This window comes from Mytilus californianus, unplaced genomic scaffold (genome assembly GCF_021869535.1).
Source record: "Mytilus californianus isolate M0D057914Y unplaced genomic scaffold, xbMytCali1.0.p SCAF_5, whole genome shotgun sequence".
Lineage (NCBI taxonomy): Eukaryota > Metazoa > Mollusca > Bivalvia > Mytilida > Mytilidae > Mytilus > Mytilus californianus.
The window spans coordinates 1,614,952-1,639,392 of record NW_026262701.1 but is presented as its reverse complement, the minus strand read 5'-3'; the positions used below and the strand labels follow the sequence as shown (position 1 = coordinate 1,639,392).

Sequence of the window (24,441 nt, the reverse complement as noted above, 5' to 3'; positions counted from 1 at the left end):
AAGTAAAAACCAAAAACATGAATGAAGATAATTACTCGTTAAAACGATTTATTATTTGATTTTTACAATATAATACAATAAGAATGCCAATAGAACACACCCTAGTACCCAACAGCAATATACAATGCTGGAACATACGGTCGATTGTGGTTTCAGTTTAAAGACAAACATAAATTTCCATCTTCTCTGAAAACTTTTTATTAATTCAAATGCTTTTAAACAACTTATTCCTAAATCCAAATTATATAAAATATAGATATCGTAAATTATGGAAAGCAATATCCAAATTTTCGGATGGTACGATTTCGGTACGACTGCAGAGTCCAATCCAAGATGTCAGCCTCCATGAAACTAAAATAGGCATATTTTTTAAAGAAACAAAACAAAAAAATAATGTTTATTTCAGCTGAGAGTAAAGAGAAGAATTTTGACGGATATACATTGATATTTGTAATATGTATTATTAACTCATAAGATACGTTTTATAATGTGTATATTATTTAAAGTCTTTAAGATATGAAATTAAAATTCAGACTTTTCCCAGTTTCCCTCTCTTCAAATTCTTTTTCTGATGTTTCTGGCGCATTCTAAATTTATAACATATTATCAAAGTATAGATGATCTAATTTATAGTTTGATATAATAGTTATTTTTATTATTTTTTGTCTAGTCATGAATTGATTATTTATATAAATATTTACCATTTTTCTTTTGTTTTTAGATAACGTTAACCCTTTACCAAAATAAAATCCATTTAAATATCATTGTTTTACCATTTTTTTCGTATTCTTCTTTAAGTTACTGCATATCCCAATCCAGGTTCATTTGCCCATATTCAAGTTCATCCTAAATTAACATTTTTTGGATGTTTTGTTGCTTTAGATGCATTGTATCACTCGCCAAGCAAATCCACATTTTGTTAAAATGTCACAATCTGGAACAGGAATACGTCCTGCATATTAAGGCAGAGAAACTATTGAACATTTAATACTAATGTCATGAAAAAGAAGTCCATAAAATAAATTCTAAGTGGAAGAAGTATTCTGTAATATATAACAGTATTTGTTTCAAACGGAATATAGGGTATAGAATATTTGTTCCAATTGGAACAGATATTATGACATTGTTTATAATTACTTCTGTAATAGGCGGAACAAGTATATGTTGACACAATAGGTAGTTTCTTCATTTCTATAAGCTGGAGTGATGGGGATGAATGGTAGGAAACTTGGACTGCCACTAGAATACAATTATTGTATGTTGGATAGGGACAGAAATTTTGCCTTGCAAGAGGCCACCTGTTGATCCCTTGAAGAGTTGTTTCAAGGGTTCTTAAATCTTTTACATGCAGAGAGCATGACACTCTCTATACATGAGGATTCAGATTAACATCCCCATAACTTGACACACAGTGTTGTTTTGTTATACTTAGTACTGATAAAACATACAAAACATTTACCAATAAAAACCCAAATTAGTTACATATAATATGACATTAAGTATATGTGTTTATATTACAGCCAGCAGTATCAGTAGGAAATGTTGGACAGTTGGCAGTTGATATGATTATCTCTACATTATGGATGGAAAGAATTGGTTATATCTATCATGATAGCATTTTGCCATTAGTTGGAAATGATCCTTTTGCTCATCCTGAATCAATTTCTTGTAAAATTGTTACAAATTGTGAAGGTACATTAGTTGTTCTTTAATTAAGTTATATGCCATTGGTATTTTGCAGAATTATTAAGTAAACATGAGGTAAATTCAAGGTTTGAAACTATTTTTGCTGAATACATAAATTAACTGAAATAAATATGACCAAAAAGTAAATTTGATAAACAACTATCCTTTGAAATCACGATATACCTGATCAATATAGGAAATCACGATATACCTGATCAATAAAGGAAATCACGATATACCTGAACAATATAGGAAATCACGATATACCTGATCAATATTGGAAATCACGATATATCTGAACAATATAGGAAATCACGATATACCTGAACAATATAGGAAAAAATATATAAGAGAAGGGAATTCCCTTTGTTTGTAAATACAATAATAATAAGGGCTATTCCAGAAAAAAATGTATGGGGGGGTTGGAAGGCACTTTTTTTTAATGCCCATGACCCATACAATTTGATTTTTTTGGCGACCCATAACCCAAACAATTAAATAGAGGTTTGATACCACCACCCATCTAATTCAAACAAAAAAAAAAGAAAGTCAATACAGCAGTGTAAGAAATTGATATGGTCTACTTAAAAACTAGTATATTTTTTAAGTATGTATGTCTTAATGACTTTCAACACAACCATTGTAGAATTAGGATACTAAGGCTGAAAAATTTCAATCTTCAGATCTCCTTTTGTACTTTTATATAATCTATATCAAAATATAAAGGGTAGATTCCAACTGTGGTATGGCTTTTTCAAGTGTAAAAAGGGTTAGGAGTTTCTAAGTCAAAAATCCAGAAATCACCACTTTTGTGTAAAAATTCCCCTCCACCAAATTAACAAAAATTCCATGAAATAAATTACAAAGGCATTGCGGGAATAGTATCTCAAGAAGTTTCAGCAAGTTGGTATATTTCTTATAATTACAATATTCAAATCTAAAATAGTGGTCTATTATGAAATTTTTTTTTTCAATAAAATGAAGTTTTTTAAAACAAAAAATTCAAAGCTGGAATCCTTTTCATTAAAACATCATTCTCTTGCAGTTGAAAAGTAAAATAATTTTTTTGTGTATTTCAATAATCAGTAAAACGGATTTTAAAGAAAATCCATTTTAAGGGGAAATAACTCCACATAAAAAATAAAAAAACATAAAAATTTTCCGAGATTCATTACTGTTTCATCACCTTTTATAAAGCTATATTTTATTTTATTTATATACAAAAGCTTCCAAATCTTAATAAGTTAATGTACAACCACCCATCTAATTAAATTGTGGAGAAGAACAACTACCCACAGAATTACATTTGCTCCAACCACCACAACCCATGCAAAAAAAGATAAACTGCCGTCCAACCCTCCCATACATTTTTTTCTGGAATAGCCCTAAACAAATTGCTACATCAAATATACCCCCCACAAAGATATAAACAACATTTAACATTACACTCATTTTACTGTATTAAAAGAGTTCACTGTTCTGTATACATCAAGGGGAATATATTTGATAAGTATTGTAAATATAAAAGGCATATTTCAAAAAAACTTACATTTCCTCTTGATGACCATTTCAGTATATGAGAATACAGAGAACAAGACAATAATAATACAACAGAGATCTCCATTTGTCCAAGTAAGTATCTAAGTTGTATGTAATATTTTCATGTATGCTTTTCTAATACTATATAAAAATGTACCAAAAGTAGTGTAGTTTTGTTTCAATTTGATTACAATAGATATATATATCCCACCATGATAGAAAGAAAATTATGTTTTCCAATCTGTGCATCCATCCATCTTTCTACTAAATCCATCCATCTGATGAGATTAAAGGTTGGTTTAAAGGTAGTTAAAAATGAAATTGTGGTCATAGTATCAACTTGAAATTGTATAAAAATAAGGAGATGTGGTATAATTGCCAATGAGACAACTATCCACCATATTTCAAATGAAGTGGATGCAAGCAATTATAGGTTAATGTAAGGCCTTCAACAATGAGAAAATCCATACCGTATAGTCAGCTATAAAATGCCACAATATGAAAAAATGAAAAATAACAGTCTAATTTATAACAATACACTTTAATAGAAACCAATATGGCAGACATGAACCAACAAGGTAAGAGTTCCATATGGCACCCCTACCATACTAAAAGAACACAATAATGTATTACAGTTTATTCCGTCAGGGTGCCATATGGAACTCTTTCCACCAACAACAACCACTGAATTACAGGAGCATAAAGCAAGTGATAGTTAAACATGTTTGTGAGCACTCAACTATCCCCTATCTGGGACAGTGATGTAACAGCCAAATAGTAGACTCTGAATTTTGCTGGGCAGAATATTCATTTTCATCCATAACCAGACAAAAAACTTGGATTTGTTTTATCTCTTAAGAATATCCTGTAAAATGCCAAATTAATCTAGGAAGAATGCTTTTGTTGCTTAGTAACATTTGTGGATATTTCACAGGGAAGGAGAGCTGCTTTTAAACAGTGGCTGAGGAAATGGATGATAGAAATGAAAATATCACAACTTGTCATTCTAACAAGTAGCCATGCTCATGAAAGACTCGACAGCCAATTACAGGGGTTAGTAACAAATAAAGTGACATAAACTTTAGTGTTGAAGGCGTTAACTACAAAATAGAAATAGAAGTATCTTTGTATAAATGTTTGCAGACTAAAATTACTGTGACCCTGGCCTGAAGTCAAGACTTTAAAGGTTGTATGACTCAACCGACTACAAGTTTAGTGAGTGAAGTAAAATTATGTCTTTGGTCTACCTAATCATATGTCATTTGTCTTTAGACACACCTTTTAAAGGACTTGCTAGATTACAGCAAGTTCCCTCTAGGGCCAAGACCGTAACTACCATTGAGGCAAGTGAGGCAATTGCCTCACTAAACTTTCGACACTGAAATGTTTTTGTGTGTATTTGTTTATGGTAATTAAATCTATAACTTGACATCGTTCCTTTTAAATTATTCTTCTTCCGATATAACTCAGCATCTCAGTCACCGCTTGAAGTTTCTCGATTACATTAACCTAGTAACCGGTTATCATCATGGATCTCTGGTTAAAAACAAGCTCTTGCAGAAAAAGGAAAAGCGATACTGAAGGTGAGAAAGGAATAATTCTAGTAAACTAATGGATGTTATTTGTGATCACAACCGGTGTTAAGGGTTCCAGTATCGAATATATTTTCATTGGAACTAATCCAAAAACTATAAAAAGACTGACAAATCAAGTACTGGGGCACCGCACGGGAGCAGTCCTGTCTGAGTATTCATTTCCCGGTTTTCCCAAACTTTAATGTTCTTAAAATTTGAAAGAACGTCCCGTTATCCAATTTTGACATTATTGAGGTACGGTAGGACCTTTAAACGGGATATCGTGTTTTCTAATTCGGGACTACGGGATTTCATGTCTTTCAATTCAGGATTTCGGGATCGGACCCCCTCATTATTCGATTGTCGATCTGAAATATATTACCACTGACTATTTCCAGAAATAATCTGAAATCACGGACCTACATGTAAACGGCGAAAACTCCAGTCCAATTTCCCCGTATCCATAAAAAAAAAAACAACTAAAAAATCAATATTCCTAGAATAACATACAACAATATAGTTATATCCAATTTCCCTTATCCATAACATAAAAAGGTAGCATGTGGCAAAAAAAAAAAACTAAAAATAATATTCCTAAAATAACATTAAAATGACATAGGGGGTACCCCCATATCTCAGTGAATTCAGTAACAAAGATATGATTATCTAATATTCCTGAAGGTGAAATGGCAAAGAAGATCCCAATATACCCTATAGGCTTAAAGCTGAAAATTGATATTTAGCTCCGTCCGCAATGAAACGGTTTGAAATCAAATCCGTGACATCTTCAATCTATGCAACGATGTCAAGCTCTCTGGAAATGCCCAGAAGGCAGGATTTTACACTATTTATCCCAGACCCCCTACCGAAATGTTTCGCCTCGCTTCGCTCGCCTCTATTTTTTCTATCAGTTCTGCCTCGCTATACTAATATGCCTAGTTACGGCCTTGAGAGCTCAGACATAGATAAGTTTAATTTTGCATTTGAATTATTCATGTGTTTCATTGATTGACTCCCTTTATTAAAAAAAAAAATTAACTTTAACATAAACAAAAAAATATTTGTGATTAAGAATAAGAAAACTGTGAAATTTTAAAATCCAACAGGAACTGCTTTGGTCCTGTTAATTGTGAAATTTAAACGCTATGAAAATAATCTTTTAATAAACAGTATTACACATTTGTGGAAGTAGAAATTTTTGACTAAAATTATGTTTAGTACATATTATTACAGGTTTGCACATGCTTGTGGCTCATTAAAAAGTTATCCTTTTTGTTTTGGTTTCAACTAGTTCTTTATATGTCATATATGATAAAATTCAGTTTAATACAGTTTTCATTGGTTTTTGTAAGGTAGGTGTGTAGTATAGTAATTAGTATACATACACTATTTCGTAGAAAATGGAGTAACAACATGAAGTAATGTATTGAATAAAAATATTCAGCATAATCATTATCACATCCTATCTACTTGTGTTGTAGATCTCAGTTCAGATTTATAGCGGGTCCAAAATTTGAGAAACATGAAATTGAAGACATGAAATCCCGATTAGAATGGCAGGAATTAGAGAAAAGACTATCAGAAAATGGAGAGACAGAAGATATTTCATCACCTTACATTCCAGGAGGAGGCATTGCTAAATCTTTATTTAAAGATTGGTAAGTTTATGTTTACTATATAACTGTTATGGTGTTACTTTCACTTAAACCTCAACATGTGTAATGGATTTTTGACAGCCTAAAAGAGAGACAGAAAATACCAAAGCGATATTCAAGCTCATAAGTCGATGACAAGCCAATAACGCCATGGAAAAAAAATGAAGTCAAACAACAGTCTACAAAACTCAACAAAGAAACTAAAAACTGAGCAAAACCAACCCGACCATTAAAAAAACCGGAGTGAGCTTAGCTGCTCATGAACGGTAAGCACATCCTGCTCCACACAGGAGTGTTTTGATATGTAAACTCAGTGGACTTATTCACAAAATGAAAGATGTCTTAAAATAATATTTATTATTACTATTCCAATAAAATGCACCAGGATTATATCCAGATAGAAAATTTCAACACTAAAGAGATCTGTATTGCCTATGAAGGAAATCTTACTTGTGTCATCATAAAACTACATGTATATAATTGTTTTCAGTTGACACCAGACTCACTAATGAAATGAGACTTGTTCATATTTTGTACTGTTACAACACTGTCCCAGATCAGGTGGAGAGTTGACCGCCTGCAAACATGTTTAACCCTGAAATATTCTGTATGTGCCTGTCCCAAGTCAGGAGCCTGTAATTCAGTGGTTGTCGTTTGTTGCTGTATATTATATTTGTATTTAGTTCATTGTTTTGGACATAAATCAGGCCGTTAGTTTTCTCGTTTGAATTGTTATACATTTGTCATTTGGGGGTCTTTTATAGCTGACTATGCGGTATGTGTTTTGCTCAATGTTGAAGGCCGTATGGTAACCTATAGTTGCTAACTTCTATGTCATTTGGTCTCTGGTTGAGAGTTGTCTCATTGGCAATCATACCACATCTTGTTTTTATGTTGAGATGCAAAATTAGAATGTTTAGAAAATCAGTGCAAGATAATTATTATTTACAATGTTGAGTACATGAAGGGTTCAATCCTGTTGATGTAACTATTACTTACAGTTCTGAAGAAATAAAAGTGTGTATCCTGTTGTTGTTTTGTTCTGAGGGAGACAATGCCAGTGATGCCTTACAGCTGGCTAAACATGTCAACAGCTGGTTAAATATAATTGATATGGAGGTAATTTATGTTATGGATGTTAATAAAATCAGAAATTTTGGTGGGAATTTAATACATTCATGAGATTTCATCTAGAAAAAATCTGTAGGAGAGTGTTTGCATTTTAAACAAAATTATAGACCTGAATTGGCCATATTTACACATATTCTATACATTTGTACTTCCGTTTATCTGATATTAAATTTGCTAAACCTTGGAAAGTAAAAAAGTTATATAAATAAACTTTTAAATATTCTTATGCAGTTCCACAGGGAGGTCTCAACATGGGATTTGGGTACAGATGTGCAGCTGTGATTTCAAAAACACCCCATTCATTTATTGATGTCTTGTAAAAATGGCGACCCATAAATATATATTTCATGGCAAAATCAAAACCCATTCATATATTTCTGTTATCACATATACAATTTTTGACATCTCAATTTGATTTTAAACGATAAAACAGTATGTATACAAAAATCTAATCAAAAGATGAAAATTATTGACCCTTGGACATTTTACCTTGGTGAAATTCCAACTCATTGATAAATTTAATGTATCAAAAAAGGGACCCATTCTAGCGGCAAGTCTGTGTATATCTTCATATAGGAAGAGGATCCCTTGTGTGTATTTCTGCATGATCTAGAGGCTTGCAAAATTTTACCAAATCCATGAGATTGTCCATTTATGTACTCTGTCACCTTAAAGAAATAAGTTTTGTCAATTTTTCCTCTAGGAATGAAAAACAATGAGTTATCTCCCTTTATATTTTTTTAATTTATTGACTATTAAGATTTCGTGATAACAGCAGGATACCTCAAATGAATAAATCATGCTAAGCAATTTGTTATGAAATGAAAATATTAGCCTCTTCAACAATTCATGAAAAATTCTGCTGACCATATATATATATGTACAAGATATAAGCACACCTTTAATTAGTACTTACTTTTTTTCAACAGCCCAAACTTATGATTGGTTTTGATGGTAAATCAGTGAAGATGCCTGGGTTGTCATGGAAAGTACCATACTCATGGAAACTGATGTTTGGAACCCAAGTTGACAGAACATTGTTTCATTAATTTTATAATAAATAATATTTTTACATGTTTATTTGTATTTATGGATAGTTGCTTGTCTAATGTCCAGTGGCTAATGTTTTATGCATATTCAGGACAAAAACAAGTTTACAATTTTATACAAAAGGTAGGTTTTGCAAGGTAGGTCAACCTGGATGAAAGTTGGGGAACTTAGATGTCCACTGGACATTTAAGATAATTAAGCTTTTCAATGTTTGTATTTGGTTTATTATTTTTACAGACATGTACACCTTATAATCATTCAATACTCCAATTATAGTTCACCTATTGCTTAAAGTATCTGATAAATGTACAAAACCATGAAAAAAATGAGGTCAGATAAAATCTGCAAGTCAGACATTTCCACCTTACAATTATTCAGAGTTTTTTTTTCAATTTCCATACTCCAAATACAGCTGATCTATTGCTTATAGTAGCCCAGAAACAGACCAAACCACTAAAATACTTTGAATTGACCTATGAAAATGAGGTCATGGTCAATTGAACCCTGCCAGTCATACATGTACACCCGACAATCATTCCATACATCAAATATAGTTGACATATTGCTTAAAGTATCTGAGATATTGACTTTACCACTAAAACTTAAACTCGTCACTGATCCAAGAAATAAAGTGTAGGTCAGGCGAACTCTGTATGAAGGACCTTGCAAGGATCCCATTTTCAAGCAGTCAGTGAACCATGAAAATGAGGTAAAGGACAACGGACATATGACAGACAGAAATTTTGTAACATAAGGAATCTGCATACAAGGTATGAAACATCCAGGTCTTTACCTTCTAAAATATAATGCTTACAACAAATAGTTTATTGTTTTGCTTTTTGTGACTTTTGTCGCAGAGGAGACAAAAACAGCACAGTTCAAAAGACCACATTAAACACCAAACTCCTCCTCCAAAAAAAAAGTAACAACTATGAGCAGTCGTGATAGCCTGAGTTGGTACAGGCAAACCATGTGGGGTTAAACCAGTTTTATGTGCACACAAACCCCCTACCCCTTTTGACTATCTAGACCATGTCATATAAAAACTCACAAGAAACGTGGACAATACAGCCACCAACAGGATGACCATATTAAACCTGAACAAAGAAAACAAAAAAAGGCACATCATTTGCCCAACTTTCCTTTTATTCATGCATAACTTTTTCCCATACTGGTTAAAAATGACAGACACATGGTTATAAACACATTAATCTGGCAAAGATTATGGTAGATATGTATAATTAGCAATAATATAACAACAATGTGACATTATTATAATTTTATTTCATATTTTATCTCAGTCTATCACATATAAAGTAAAACGGGTCCATAAATATTTGAATTGCCAAATTTTACATTAGAATTAACCTCTTTATATAAAACCTTTTTAACAGAAATACCAGTAAACAGGAAACCTGCATGACTCGTTACCGGTCATCTTTATGTTATCCGTCATGATGATAAAACTTATTATGCTATCCTGTGTAACAGTTCTGTTGAAAAATTTCACATAAGTCATAGTGATGGATGTTCTATGATTTGGCAGTGGTTACATTCACACTAAGTTTACAGGAGGTTTTATTAGTATTCTTATATTTAATAAATATTAGGACCATCTCTCATAAAGCTCACCTCTCAATATTTGAACAGAACTAAAGTAAAGTGTCCTCATCTATTCTTGACTTTATAATGACTACAATAAATTCATTGCTTGATATTAACTTGTAACCTACATGTATAAGCAGAAGCCATTTAAAAAAAAAAAATTTGCTGTTGATTTAAAAAAAAAAAAGCGTGACTTGAATGACTGCTTAAAATTTACTCATCTTTCTGTTAAGTTTGAAGTAACAACAAACATTTTAAATGGCTCTGCCAACAATCTGCAAAGACTACCAATTGCATATTTAATGAAATAACATGATTTTGTTCTTTGAAAAAAAAACATACAAAAATGAACCACAACAATTTAAGCGTCAGTCTAGTGGTTCTAGTGGATGGATAAAACCATGTTTGTTAAAACCGTTTTTAAAACCAGTAGCAGTCATCAAAAAACCTAAAAATATTATATCCACACAAATCTTCCAACGATTCACAACTGTACATGTTATGAAGCAATTCAGGGTAAATTGAACTCCATTCTGCTGTAAACTGTAGGAGATTTTTGAAAATGTGTTGTCATAGGATTTTCAAAAATAAATTAGTTAAGATTATAAATAGGTGCTACTCATGGCATTGAGAAAAAATTTTCAACTTTCATTTCATAGACTTGACTATTGATAAACAAAATTCACACACACACATAGAAAACATTGGAAATCCATGTTTCAATTTTTGTATTAATAGAACAGGACAAAAAAAAATGTGAATTCAGGAAGAAATATGATACAACTCGGAGAAATCTCTAAAGTATAGAAAAGAACGAAAATGTCAGAAACAGCAAACAGAATAAAGAGAAATCATCAAAGGAAATAATAGAGTTAGAAGAGATGGCTCACAAAACTCAATAAACTTATTGTAATATTAAAAACAAATGAAAAGCAATTGCATGCAAAGTACAACATACAGGGTGGTTTCAATAAAAAAAAATCAAATCTGACACCCAAAGAAGTGAGTTCCTTTCTATTTTCTATTTCTTCATATTCTACCTAAAAAGGCAGGAAACTTTATTTAAATATGAGACCTGCATCTATAATTGACTACTCCATTAAAATTGCCCTTCAAATATAATGTTTCAGTCCATGTAAAAATTTTGCAATTTTCAGAACAGATGATTCATATGAATGAAATGGGTGGTGGTTTTTCTCATAATACATGTTCATGAAAATAAAATTGAAGTTATCTCCCTTTATATAATTTTCATAAGAGCTTTTCATACATATTTCATAGGTTAAAGGAAAATAATAGGTAGCTTTTGATATTTCTTTGTATTCTGAATAAAATATCCAAAATAATTATATGTAGGCTTTCCACCCATATGCTTGATTTTAAGTGGAATGGTACTTAAATAGAACTGCCATTGTAGCCTTTATCATTTTTTCCAACCTTTTACATTTACATGTCCAACAAAATTATAACTTGAAAACATTTCTGTGAAGAAGGATAACTTATGTGTTATATAAAGTAATAACCTTGTACACATTTTTCTCATAAATAAATAGCGATTTACAAACAAAAATTAAAACAAGTTAAACACTTTTAAAACAAACATAAACAATCAATTTAAAATAATAATAATACACAATGAATTAACTCCCCATTACAGCATTAAGACAGCTTGCCAAAGTGTAGATATCAGATCCCAGAAAATCAGAGCTTCAAATATTGTACAAACACTGGTCTACTGTATAAGACTTATATGTAAACTTCTATCTAGTCTGAGCCGTCTCGTGGATATTTATTATACCCCTTACCTCCATTTATTCATATATAACCTTTACAGTTATTATTTTAAATAGCTATATCCATTTAAATGGCTTTAGTGAGAGCATCTCAGCATGTATTATAAAATTATAAGTAGCTAAGGGCTGTTCTAAAATTGATCGTGCTGAGGGATGGGAGGCACCCAAATTAATTAATTGTTGGTGGTTAAATATATTCCTTAGAATGTTTAGTAAAATTAATTTTATATCACAGTTGAATTTCGGTCTAAAAAAGTGTTTAATTCTGGAACAGTCCTTAACACATCGGGGGATGGAAGGGACTCAAATTAATAAATTGTGAGTGATTACATGAAAATTTTATATTACTGGTGGTTGGGGTCCAAAAAAGTGCATCCAATCCCCTGCATTTAAATTTGGAACAGTCCCAACTCAATCTAAATATCTCCATGATGAGTGACAATGATGTGTGCCTGTTGATTTCTATTTTGAAGTCTCATTGTGATATCACATTTTGTTTATTTATCAAAAAATAAACATGTTCACTAAACTATGAAATCATTTGTACCAATATTTTTAATATGTATTTTACACATACATTGTATTATATTATTTATATACCATTATACAGTTGATTTAATGCTTTAAAGGTAAAGAGAAAAAAGTGATTAGAGAATTTTTCCTAACAGCTTACTAGACCATACATAAAACTAGTTCATTTAGTAAGTTGTTGACCCTCTTCAATCATACACTGATACATTTCAGGTGCCGATTGAAATTTTGAGGATTTTGAAAAATGGGATCCATTGGCAAGACAATGTTAGGAGTGGTACTTTTTCAAAGTCTGCATTAACCATAGATAATGCTCAATAATAGGGCTAGCACCCTGCCTCCCCCTAAATCCTCCTCTGCCTTTATTGATTGATTGCTATAAATCAACCTTCACAATTTATTTACATGTAAACATAATACCATTAAACTGAATCTATATTGAAAAATAACACACATATATGCAGACAGAATTCTTGAAACGACAGAGCTGAACAGATAACATTTTCATTCAACATCTATTAATTTTAACAAGTGAACCAATAAAAAAAATATTCAACTTACTGAAGACATCTATATTCCCAGAGATTTTCAAAGAAAGATAAGTATAAAAGTTATTTCAGGTTGACTTTCTAAGGTGTGTAAAGTTTCAATGGAATAGTTTTTAAAAGATGCTGTCAGTTTCACTATGCAACAGGATTGAACTGTCTAAATGATGTTTAACTACTAGAAGCATCTTAACATGCATTTGTACACATTTAGAGATTTTTTTGAGATGTCAATTAAACATTAAAGTCAAGTATATATACAAAGAAATATAGGGAGGAATATAGGTATTATTAATACACATTCTTTTATGCATTATTAAAAATAATAAAAATGTGTTTCAATTTACACATGTATAAAATCCGACTTATGTACACATTTACAATCATTATCCATGAAACACACTATCATACTCTCACTTTGCTACGCAATCGTCTGTCTGTTTCAAATTTTGGTGACATTGCATATGTAACAGGTTTATCACTTGGTTGAACTTCAACGTTTGTATATTTTTTAACAGGGTTACTTTTATGTACCATTTCTGCTCTCAGTTTAGCAATGGCCATCTGTTCTTCTTCCTCTTTCTCTTTTTCTATTCTTCGTTTCACAGCTTCTATCTCAGCCTCTTTGCTCTTTTTATGCATTTCGAAGCCTTCTCGGTCATAAGCCCTTTTTTCCGTATTAAGGGAAAATTCACTAATGTCTGTAACAAAGAATAATAACATTACATCATGTTTGTACATAGATGTTAGAAAAGAATTCAGCCATTCTGACTAGCAAACAACTATATAACTATATCAGGTGTTTTAAAAGTGATGTTTCATGTTTCAACAAAAAGCAAGGCTTTTGACCGCATGTCTTCTCAATGATACATTACAAACGTGTGCAGTAGTTTTGACAACAACGCAAAGATAAAGCTGGGTTTAGGTTTTTAGTTCTTTGTTTTAGCATTTAAATCTTTATATTATATGTAAATAGAATTCTAATGCAATTATTTTGTATCAATGGTTCTGATTGGATGACAGAACGCGTAAAATTCTATATCTCCCTGTCTGTAACTAAGGAAGCCGACATTTTCAATTCCGGAATGTATTGACATGTATCTTCTCAAATAATAAGCAAAAAACTCACATTTTGCACCTAGAAATCTTCTTTATATAACATTTCATTACATTTTGAGGCGGCCAAGAAGCAAGAAAACTCTCGGTGTTTACGTTTGACACCGGAAGCATACCTATGATGTCACCTAGTTTAGGGGCCAAAGAAGATAACATCATTTCGCTGAATTTTCGTTTAATGAAAATTTTACACTGAATTAATGACAAATTGAATTATGTATTTATTTTGCATTAGAATAGAGATAACTGTATTGTATTTGAAGCTTTGCGGATGCCCATTGGTAGTTTTACTGTGACAAATTAAGTTTACCTGGCGACACGTAGCAAAGCTTCAAATACAATACAGTTATCTCTTAATTAGACTGAGCTTTTTTTATGATCTGTTAAACCATGTAAAACAATCTAAGGGATCATAGATTTATTCTTATGAGGAAGCTCTGAGCATGCTCGGAGGATGCTCAGAGCTTTTTTAGTAGGCTCTTCTCAGCAGTTTATTTGAAAACAATTATCATGATCCATTAAGATGTCAATCTAATCTATAGCACTTCTATAATAAGGAAAGTAGAGCATTATAAAGGAAGCTCAATTAACACCTGTGTAAACATCTGGTCGATTCAAATAAATCTTGCATTAATTTTACAAAACTATAAAATAGATGAGAAATTCTTCAATAGTACTGTGCAATGCTTGGAAAGAAATATCAAGTCTTCACAGAAAGCAAATGTTTTTAAAACATTTTCTTAATAATCATCATTTTTTTTCAATACAAAAAAAAAATACTCAAAATTTATATTTAAAATATAAATATAGCTGAAATTTATACTATATAAAATGAAATATAAAAGTCATCAAAGACACAAACTATGGTCATTTGTTAAACTTTAAATGCCATAGCAAACTTAGATTTTCAATAGAAAATGATGGCTACTTTGGGAAAAGTTGTAACTCATAGGCTAGGTTGAAAGACTTGTCACAGTAGTTATGATAAATTGATTTTAGTTCAGAAATCCTCAAAATATTTTTCTTGAATAACGTTTTTTATTTTGTTTTTATAATAATTAAACGGATTCAATGGATCAAAAACTTTACAACAAAAATTTAAACTTTGTACTGGAATCTCTTTTGTCTATGCAATTCAACTTCTTTTCCCAAAATATTTTATATATAATATCCACAGGAAAGTATTGATATTGTTTATGTTTCAAAAATGATGCAGAGATTAAATGGAATTAATAAGAAATTATGAGCTTTATACTTAGGCTCCAATATAATTTCCATTAATTTATTTTTTTATGACCTTACTTTTCTTTTTCATAGCTACAAAATAACTTAGAAAAGTGAATTCAAATAATCTAACTGCCCAGACCAATTACCATAATCACCATTTATACCATACTATTAAATGTACAAAGTATTGGAGTACCTTTTTCTAAGCTCAATTAGCTTTCAGCTCTTAATTTTATTTTAAATTCTAGTTCTTCAATACACATTGATTTGTATAGAAAATGTCAACTAATTTTTTTTTAAATATCTCTTTTAAGCTTAATCAAAATGCAGAAAGTCATAAATTATATTTGATATCCCTGAATGATCATTGCAAGATTTCCATTTCATATAAACATTTATTTTCTATAGCTATTTATAAATGTGATAAGAAGAGCAAATCATCACTAACTTGAGAAGTCATTTATATAATCTATTCTGATGTCTGCTTAAAATTGAGAATTTTTATTTATTACCCTAATGCCTTAAGTCAACTGAATACCAGTTTAAAACATACCGTTTATTAATATATTATACTATATATTATAACTACAGTTGAAAATTCTTGAAATAATCTGTTTCAAGTTAGGAATATGGCAATTTAGAAGTTTTAATGTTTGAGGCCTAGAGAACGCAATTTTCTTGAATAATTTGCAGACTTGACTTATATATGCTATGTCCCTCACTTAAAAATATTTAAAGATGTATAGTAATAGTTCAATTGGTATACTTAAAAATCATTTTTGATTCAGCATATTAACTGTCATGACTGTAGGAACATGACAATAGGTAGTCATGACTATACCACTTTAGTTTAGGGTTTGAATTATAATGTATCTACCATATATCTATCAAGTAATCTAATATCTTCAGTTTATATCTTATTTTTTGATAACTGTTTTTAAAATTGGAATCAATTATTATTGTTGGAGATGTTTTTATCTAACAGCACACAACATTTCGATATTAACAAAATACTTCATATGGAGCATTATGCTGCATAAAAGAGGATGCTCTAAGATAATTTTCCCTACTGAAACTGTAAGGGGTTATTCCCTCAATCTATAATGTTTATATAATGTATCATGCTGTGATATAAACCTTTGATAATAATGTTTGCCTCTACACAGATTTCTAAACAGTATTATTGGACAGAATGCAAAGAGACATTTATCAATATTTACTTTTAAAATTGTGTGATCATATTTTACTGTATTAATTTAATATTAAACAACACAAAACAAGCAAACAAAAATTGTTTCAACTCCAAATAACTGCTACAATGTCCTATACTAATGAACATAATTATGTCTAAATTTCTGTCTAGCTTTGTTTTATGTTTTTTTTTTTTTATAATTATACTCATGAAGCTAAAAAGAAAAAAAAAATCACTTATTTGATCTTAGAGAAATATATTTCAGTATATATTATACAATTATAGCCTTTGTATGAGGTCGATACAAGGATATATTGACTGAGGACGAAGTCCGAGGTCGATAAACTTCTTTGGGTCGATATATCCTGTATTGACCTCATAAATAGGCTATAATTGTTATATTATCAATATCCCGACCATATTTGTATCAAAATCGTCATTTGATTTTGTTGGAATTTCATAGATATCATATTGTCTCCTAGACAATAACAACATATTAGTTATTTCATTTACTTTTTTTGTTTGTATTTTTTTTACATCTTATGTATTTGAAGATTTTTTTCTTCAAATAATCGATCATAGATATTTTTTTATAAAACTTTTAACAATATCATGAAATTCATTACATGACGTCACAAAGTATATCGGCTTTTTAGGTATTCTAAAAATAACCGTGCAATATGCTTTTTGCTGTGCAATATGCTTTTTGCTATCCATCGTTTTCTATCTACCTTCGAAAGTATAGTTTAACATGTGACTATCCCTGAACGAATCAAATTAGTTGAAATATATGAATTAATAATATATACTTATATTTTTAGGATCTGTTTTATATTGATAGTATGTACTGAAAAAGGCCTATATAAAAAGACTTTCTACATACAGGCGTTAACTGAGCTTCCTCTACTTTGCTTTACTTTCCTTTTGATAGTTGTTTATATATTAAAAAGTCATTCAAGAAATAGAAATAGAGGATAACTGAACTAAAATCCATTATTTTATTCAGTTATATTAATTGTCATAATTTTTTCAAGGTGTAATACTACCAAAACATAGTACATTCAGTTTCATGTGAAAAAGGGTTAATTTTTTTTTTTATATTCAATTTAATTTGTCAGTTGTTGGAAATTTACCCTTCATTTCATTACAGAAAAGTATTTTTGAGTCTTAAACATGTATCTTGGGTGTTTCAAAGCAATAAAAAAAATTCTATTTGGTGTTCTATAAAATATTTTGGAAATTTAAGGGGACATGGCTACTAAAGCTTGTAACCAGAGAAAAAAGGGGGAGAGAATTTGATTGGTTAACTTCTGGTGAAGTTTACCTTCTTATTTGCACTGACAAGTTATGTTGTATTTTTACTGTAGTACAGGACAGAATAAAACTTTACTCATGCCAAGTATTTCTTTATTTAAAACAAAGATAATATCGGCACAATTCATAAAAAAAAGTCAATTAAAGAGAGACGTACAAGAGGAAAAACAATGGTGGTATTACCCCCTCAAACCAGCCTTCCAATAATGAATTACCTTTTCCTAAAGTAGCCATAATTTTTCTATAAAAGAACTTAGTTTGCTATATTATTAAAAAAACATATTACCATTGTTTAGTTAGGGGCATTACTTAAACAATCAATTTTTAAAATTACCTATACAAGTTATGTTGAAAACGAGGTTGTTTCAAATATTACTTCTATATCATGTATAAGTAACTTCTGTTAATATTAGTTTTAAAGGTGTCCATTCATTCAGGTTTTACTAGCTTTTACAAATTTTCACAGAATCTGGTTATTTTCCTCATGAAATATAAAACTATTTAAATCCTCCCGAAACACTAATTACCTTTCTGATGCCACACTTCTTGGTCAAAGATTGGTCTCTTGGGGCTATTAAGATATCATTTTCCCTTAAAATCTTAGAGATAGCTAGACATATAAAATAGATGAAACCTTATGATTTAATTAAGACCTGAGGTGATTTATTATTTGTAATCTTAATCAAAAACAATTACACATGTTCCTTAAATAATTGTAAGTACTAAGTTTTTCAAAGACGTATAAAATAATTTATAAAAGTAATTTTTTGTACTCATTATTTTTAAAGTAACCTCTCTATACTCATCTCAAATTGGATAAATGCTTAATTTTTTTTAAAGAAATGATATAAAAATTTTAAAAAAAATACATTTAGTACATGCTTCTTTTGACATATAAAATAACTATTGAGTTATCAAATAATTTTAAAAAAAAACCTATATTAGAAACTTAAAAAAATAACTTTACTTAGTATCGCCCCCTGACTGTTGTTTGTGTCTTGATAACTTTTATGTAGCATTTTATATAACATAAACTATATTTATATCATATCTAATCATAAAATTTGAGAATTTTTTTAATTATAAACATGATAAAAAGGAATGATTATTAAATATAAAAAGAAAATATTTTAATGACTTTTACTTTTTGTGAAGATTTGAGATTTCTTTCCAAGCATTACACAGTACTGTTGAAGAATTGCTAATCTATTTTATAGTTTTGTAAAGTTTCATGCAAAATGTATTTGAATTGACCAGATGTTTACACAGGTGTTAATTGAGCTTCCTCTATATTGCTCTACTTTCCTTATTATAGAAGTGGTGTAGATTTGATTGACATCTTAATGGATCATGATAATTATTGTCACATAAACTGCTGAGAAGAGCTTTCTTAAAAAGCTCTGAGCATCCTCCGAGCATGCTCGGAGCTTCCTCGTAAGAATAAATCTATGATCCCTAATTATATTCATCCTCTGTAAAATTAGTGGCTACAAGTCTTTTCAGAGTGTAAATTCTCCTATAATATATCTGAACAAATAATTAAAAAAAAAAATGCACCAGATTATAAATGCTTGTGTGCAATGTAAAGTTACACTCATGTCCCTACTTTTATCAGAATTTGTTGACTGGAAGCAGTAATTGACTATCATAGTCATTTAACATTTTCTGAGTTTGTTGAGTGAAGATATAAGCAAACTTCTCATGAGGCCAAAAAAAAATATATGTCTGTTTAAGGTTACATAATTTAAATCAAAGCACCAAAGGCGCTATAGGCAGTTAATTAAAAAAATCAAAGGTAAACTTGGCAGAAGTTAAGATGAATATAGTGGAAGAAGGGATGAAAATATTTTTCTCTAATTCTTCGTCAATTTATCCCTTTCTGCACCCATTGTATAAAAAAAATTTAATCAACATGTGGTTCGTTTGATCTCAGTTCTTCATTGGTTAAAATCCGATTATGACGTCGAATTTACTTGCTTTCCTCTGAATTTCCTATTGTGACGGCATGAAAAAAGGCGACCATGCCTGATGACGTCACATAGAAAGAACACATCTTTTTACAGATCATTCGAAAAGACGGAATAAGTTTGCCTGCATATTGTTTGAAAATCATTAGAGAAACAGATTCCACCACCAAATCTCATGTAATACGATATTTATCCACTCTTGACAGTTAAATTTTAAATATTTAAAACGCTCGGCGAGCCTCGCGTTTTAAATTTGAAAATTTAACTGTCTCGAGTGGATAAATATCGTATCACACTCGATGCAGTGGTAGAATCTATATATCTCAGCTATTTCTCAAGTATCAAATAATGTTTGTACCGTAATGTTTCTGCTATCCAATCCTACCACTTTCAAAAGTTATTTCCAATTTATTTTTTAAAGATTTAATGTCTGAGGTTATGCACATACACTGTCCCATGTTAGGGGAGAGTTTTGTGCCAGCTAACATGTTTAACCCGCCACATTCTGTATGTACCTGTCCATAGTGAGGACCCAGTAATTTGGTGATTGTTGATTGTTGCTGTATATCATATTTATTTTTCATAATTGTTTTGTACATAAATCAGGCTGCTTTAGTTTTATTGTTTTACATTTGTCATTTCGTGGTCGTTTATATCTTACTATGCAGTATAGGTTTTGCTAATTGTTGCAGGCTGCATGGAGGAATATTCTTTTCAGAATAATAATTTCAATTATGGTGTCCAACAGTGGTGTATGGTTTAATTCCACTATGTACTAGAGTTTGAATATGCCATATTAGCGCTTTTAGTTGGATCAGCTGGTGCCACTATGCACAATTATCAAATCATACCTGAAACTATCTGAAATGGTGTAATTTTCTTGTATACTAGTATTACAAGAAATGCTGATGTTGTTATAATGGCCTAGCAATGATGCAACATATATTTTTGAAGGCTGTACGGTTGCCTTACATCCACTTCATTTGAATTTTGGTGGATAGTTGTCTCATTGGCAATCATACCACATCTCCTTATTTTTAAAAAAATTACACATGTCTAATCTATAATAAGCTATTAACACAACGTAATGTTTTGCCTATTTGTTATTTTGATAATGCAAATGTTACACTTAAAATAGTAATACTTTAACATGTAAGTGATATTCAAATTCAATGAACCATGACTGAAGGTACAAGGCTAAACAATCTCTATGGAAATGAAAGGTGCCAATGCTTGTTCAACTGCAAACCAAATACCATTGACTTTTCATAAGTCGTTCCCTTTAAACAAACCTTAACACATATTCAATTTCTAAGTCAATGAACCATAATGAGGGGGTGGGGTTATATAATATCCATGGAAATGAAACTTTTGAATACCAATACGTTCGCATACCAAATAGCTTTGACTTAAGATTACTGGTAATTTTAAACTGACATAATCATAATAATCACAAACTCATTCATGTAAACTAAGTGAAAGTTTCAAAGTCAATAGATCATGCATATGACTGAGGAGTGAGGACCAAATATCCTCTATGGAAATGAGACGTACTAATGCTTCTACACCTACATGCCAATTATCATTGACCTACTACTATTGGTTTCCCTAATACTAACCTAATCGAAAACTAATAAATGAAATTTCAAAGTAACATAAGTTTCCAAGTAAAAAGAGCATAATTGAGGGGGCGGGGCCAAATAATCTCAATGGAAATTAGAAATGAAAAAGTTTATACAACTGCACACTAAATATCATTGACCTACCACTAGTGGTTCCCCCTAAACTGACCTAATCACAAACATATACATGTAAACTATGCAAAGTTTCAAAGTCAATAGACCATGACTAAGGGGGTGGGGCCAAATATTCTCTATGGTAATGAGATGTGCCTATGCTAACACAACTACTTACAAAATGTCATTGACCTTCCAGAAACCAGACCTTATCACAAAATCACAAACTAATACATTGTTGATTCCGCCAAAACAGCATGCCTATATATATATATATATGTCTCACTTTTTGACTCTGTCAAGGCAAGACAAAAATTGCAACAAATTTAATACAAATATTTTGTCCATCTTTTTTTAATATTCTTCATTTCTTAGATATATCAATGCTGCGTTCACACATAATTCGAATTCGATTCACATTATTAACTGATTTGAATTAGTTTAATACGCATTCGAAACGTTTAATGTCCAAAAGTAAATTCTACTTGGAATTGCAATACACGTCAAAATCGCTTTACTGTGAATGCAGGGGTTAAAATTAACATTTGGTACTGGACAGTCCAGGACCTTTGACACTCCAAACGGAAAGGTTCACAACCTAAATTCCAGGTCCTGCTTTTACTTGAAATAGTTCTTAACTCAGTAAGATACTTTAATGTGCTTTTGGTGTTTAGTTAGCTTGTTTCATTGTCAGTGTCGCTGTCGTTTAACATGTTTAATAATAAATGTAATTGTCTTATATATTAATTTATGATTTCAAATAATCTTTTTTTTTGTATTTAAGGAAGGCTGAGGGAGGCTGAGGGTATCACTGTGGGTGGGTGTGTTGTCTCAACAATTGATTATTTATTACTAATTATACCATTATATTAAACAGTTCAAATTCAAAACTGTTTAGGTGTATCATATCTAGTTGCACTATATATTATATAAACTAGTTCCTCTGTGAAAATAAAGTAAGAAACTTCCAGATTTTTATAGGCCCTTCAAAATTGAGAAGAAATTACCTCAAGGAATTGTAGTAATATGTTTAAACAATAAAAACATCTACATGTAATATCAATATTTATTAATGATAAGGAAAATACTGTCACATTTTATTGGTTTTTGACATGAAAATTTGTGAACTAAAAGTAATTTTGAGTTTCTGTATAAAATATTTCCTGCTTTTTCTTTCTTTTCAATATATCTTTGGTTTTCAATTCTAGAGTTTATATTTCATCATGATAGATGTATTTTGTCTCATGCCTGGAATTATTATATTTTTATTGTATTTGATCGGCAAACCCGGAATTACCCTTATCCGCCCCCGGAATTAGATCCGGTATTATAATTGTCCTCATTTCCGGTTTATGGCATCCATTGTTTTTCAATGTTGTTTTTGTCAGTCAGATACGATTTACTCGGATTTACACATAACATGTTGGTGATTTTCGGTATAAAGCTAGCGGTTGAACAAAATGATTATTATCAAGAAATCACCAAATTTAAAACGTCCTTGATTTACGTTTTGTCGACGAAGTTAAAATTACCGCCACCTGAGACTTCAACTCCGTGTCATATTAGTCACAGCCGTTATACAATATTCCTGCGCTTTGTGCCATTTGGCAACTGTAAACGACTTGTAATTAGAGATTTTCGGCGATGAAATAATTCATGCAATTGTTCTTTGACATCTTGGCCAAAAGCACAGGGGATAATAAACTACATAAGGATTTCTATTGAGCACTACTTCCTATGTGCAACTTCAAAACTTTTGGGTGGTTCGACGATCATTTAAGGTTTTTCTGGTCATATTTTTTGTATTCCAGAATTAAAAGTATGAAAAAAGTGTTCAATTAGTTATAAATAACATAATATTCAGCCAGATAATAACAATGGCACATATTTCAGCATTTATTGGGTAGAACACAAATCTAGGGTGCTCGCATAAAGCAGCTTAACTGCTTAAAAATAGGCTAGGTAGGTCGGTATTTCCATTTTATTTTATTTTTTGTGATATTTTGAGTCATGCCGTTTCATCTTGTCGTGGTCCGAGTTGATCCTGGGCCGATTTTACCCGTTATTTTAATGATTGGAATATTTCCCTTTATTGGTTGGGGAAAAAATGGCGGCAAAGTGTTTATTTCATCACACGAGTCGCGAATTTCCTTATAACAGCTGTCATATTCACGATTGTGAACATTGGGATGTATCAGGCAATTGATTTATATTATTGGCAACACAAACTTCATTTTTGACACGAGTTCAGTTAATTTTTCACTTTATGACGGAAATAAAATGACTTAGGGTCGGCGCTCAAAAGTAGGGTTGGTCGGGTAACCGTAAACGGACATATATTTTTGTTTGGCCTGAATTAAAAGTTTCTTTTTTGTCCATAGTTTGGTCATTTCCAGAATATTTCAAACTTCATTCACCTGTTAAAGGTTTGGTAGATTTTTCTGGTATGAAAGGCTCTTTTCTGAGAACTTCAGGAGGTCTGGCTTTAAACTGTACTTTGGGATGTAATTCTTCCTCAATCTAAGATGTAATAAAAACATTAAACATTAGTAGGCTATCATTAGAACACTCTATTTGATGTTATAACTTTTCTGAGAACTTCAGGAGGTCTGGCTTTAAACTGTACTTTGGGATGTAATTCTTCCTCAATGTGAGACGTAATAAGATCATTAAACATTAGTAAGCTATCATTTGAACACTCTATTTGATGTTATAACTTTTCTGAGAACTTCAGGAGGTCTGGCTTTAAACTGTACTTTGGGATGTAATTCTTCCTCAAT

General features: G+C 30.8%; 2 protein-coding genes and 1 long non-coding RNA gene across 4 annotated transcripts in view; 1 reads left to right on the top strand and 2 right to left on the bottom strand.

Annotated features, from left to right (window-relative positions):
• The window catches only part of LOC127701037 (uncharacterized), a 115,627-nt gene that overhangs the window by 18,912 nt on the left and 72,274 nt on the right, over window positions 1-24,441 (bottom strand). The gene's annotated exons all lie outside the window — the stretch shown is intronic.
• Window positions 311-8,663, top strand: LOC127701035 (proteasome assembly chaperone 2-like). Its single transcript, XM_052204813.1, has 7 exons — window positions 311-450; window positions 1,521-1,692; window positions 3,260-3,318; window positions 4,160-4,278; window positions 6,281-6,457; window positions 7,456-7,573; window positions 8,515-8,663. The coding sequence occupies exons 1-7, from the start codon at window positions 394-396 to the stop codon at window positions 8,632-8,634; spliced, it is 822 nt and encodes a 273-aa protein (XP_052060773.1). The 5' UTR covers window positions 311-393; the 3' UTR covers window positions 8,635-8,663.
• LOC127701026 (targeting protein for Xklp2 homolog) overlaps window positions 9,900-24,441 on the bottom strand; it is a 40,974-nt gene continuing 26,432 nt past the window's right edge. For both annotated transcript variants that reach the window (XM_052204791.1, XM_052204794.1), the window contains exons 14-15: window positions 24,079-24,181; window positions 9,900-13,810 (exon numbers count right to left, since the gene is read on the bottom strand). In XM_052204791.1, coding sequence (XP_052060751.1) covers window positions 13,515-13,810; window positions 24,079-24,181 — 399 coding nt within the window. In that variant the 3' untranslated portion in view covers window positions 9,900-13,514. The remainder of the gene's footprint in view (window positions 13,811-24,078; window positions 24,182-24,441) is intronic.

Excerpts from the sequence above, each read along its gene's own strand:
- LOC127701035 (XM_052204813.1), top strand. The coding sequence starts at position 394 with ATGTTTATTTCAGCTGAGAGTAAAGAGAAGAATTTTGACGGATATACA. Across the intron at positions 3,319-4,159 it reads AGAGATCTCCATTTGTCCAA|GGAAGGAGAGCTGCTTTTAA; the intron begins GTAAGTATCTAA and ends GATATTTCACAG. Across the intron at positions 4,279-6,280 it reads CTCGACAGCCAATTACAGGG|ATCTCAGTTCAGATTTATAG; the intron begins GTTAGTAACAAA and ends CTTGTGTTGTAG.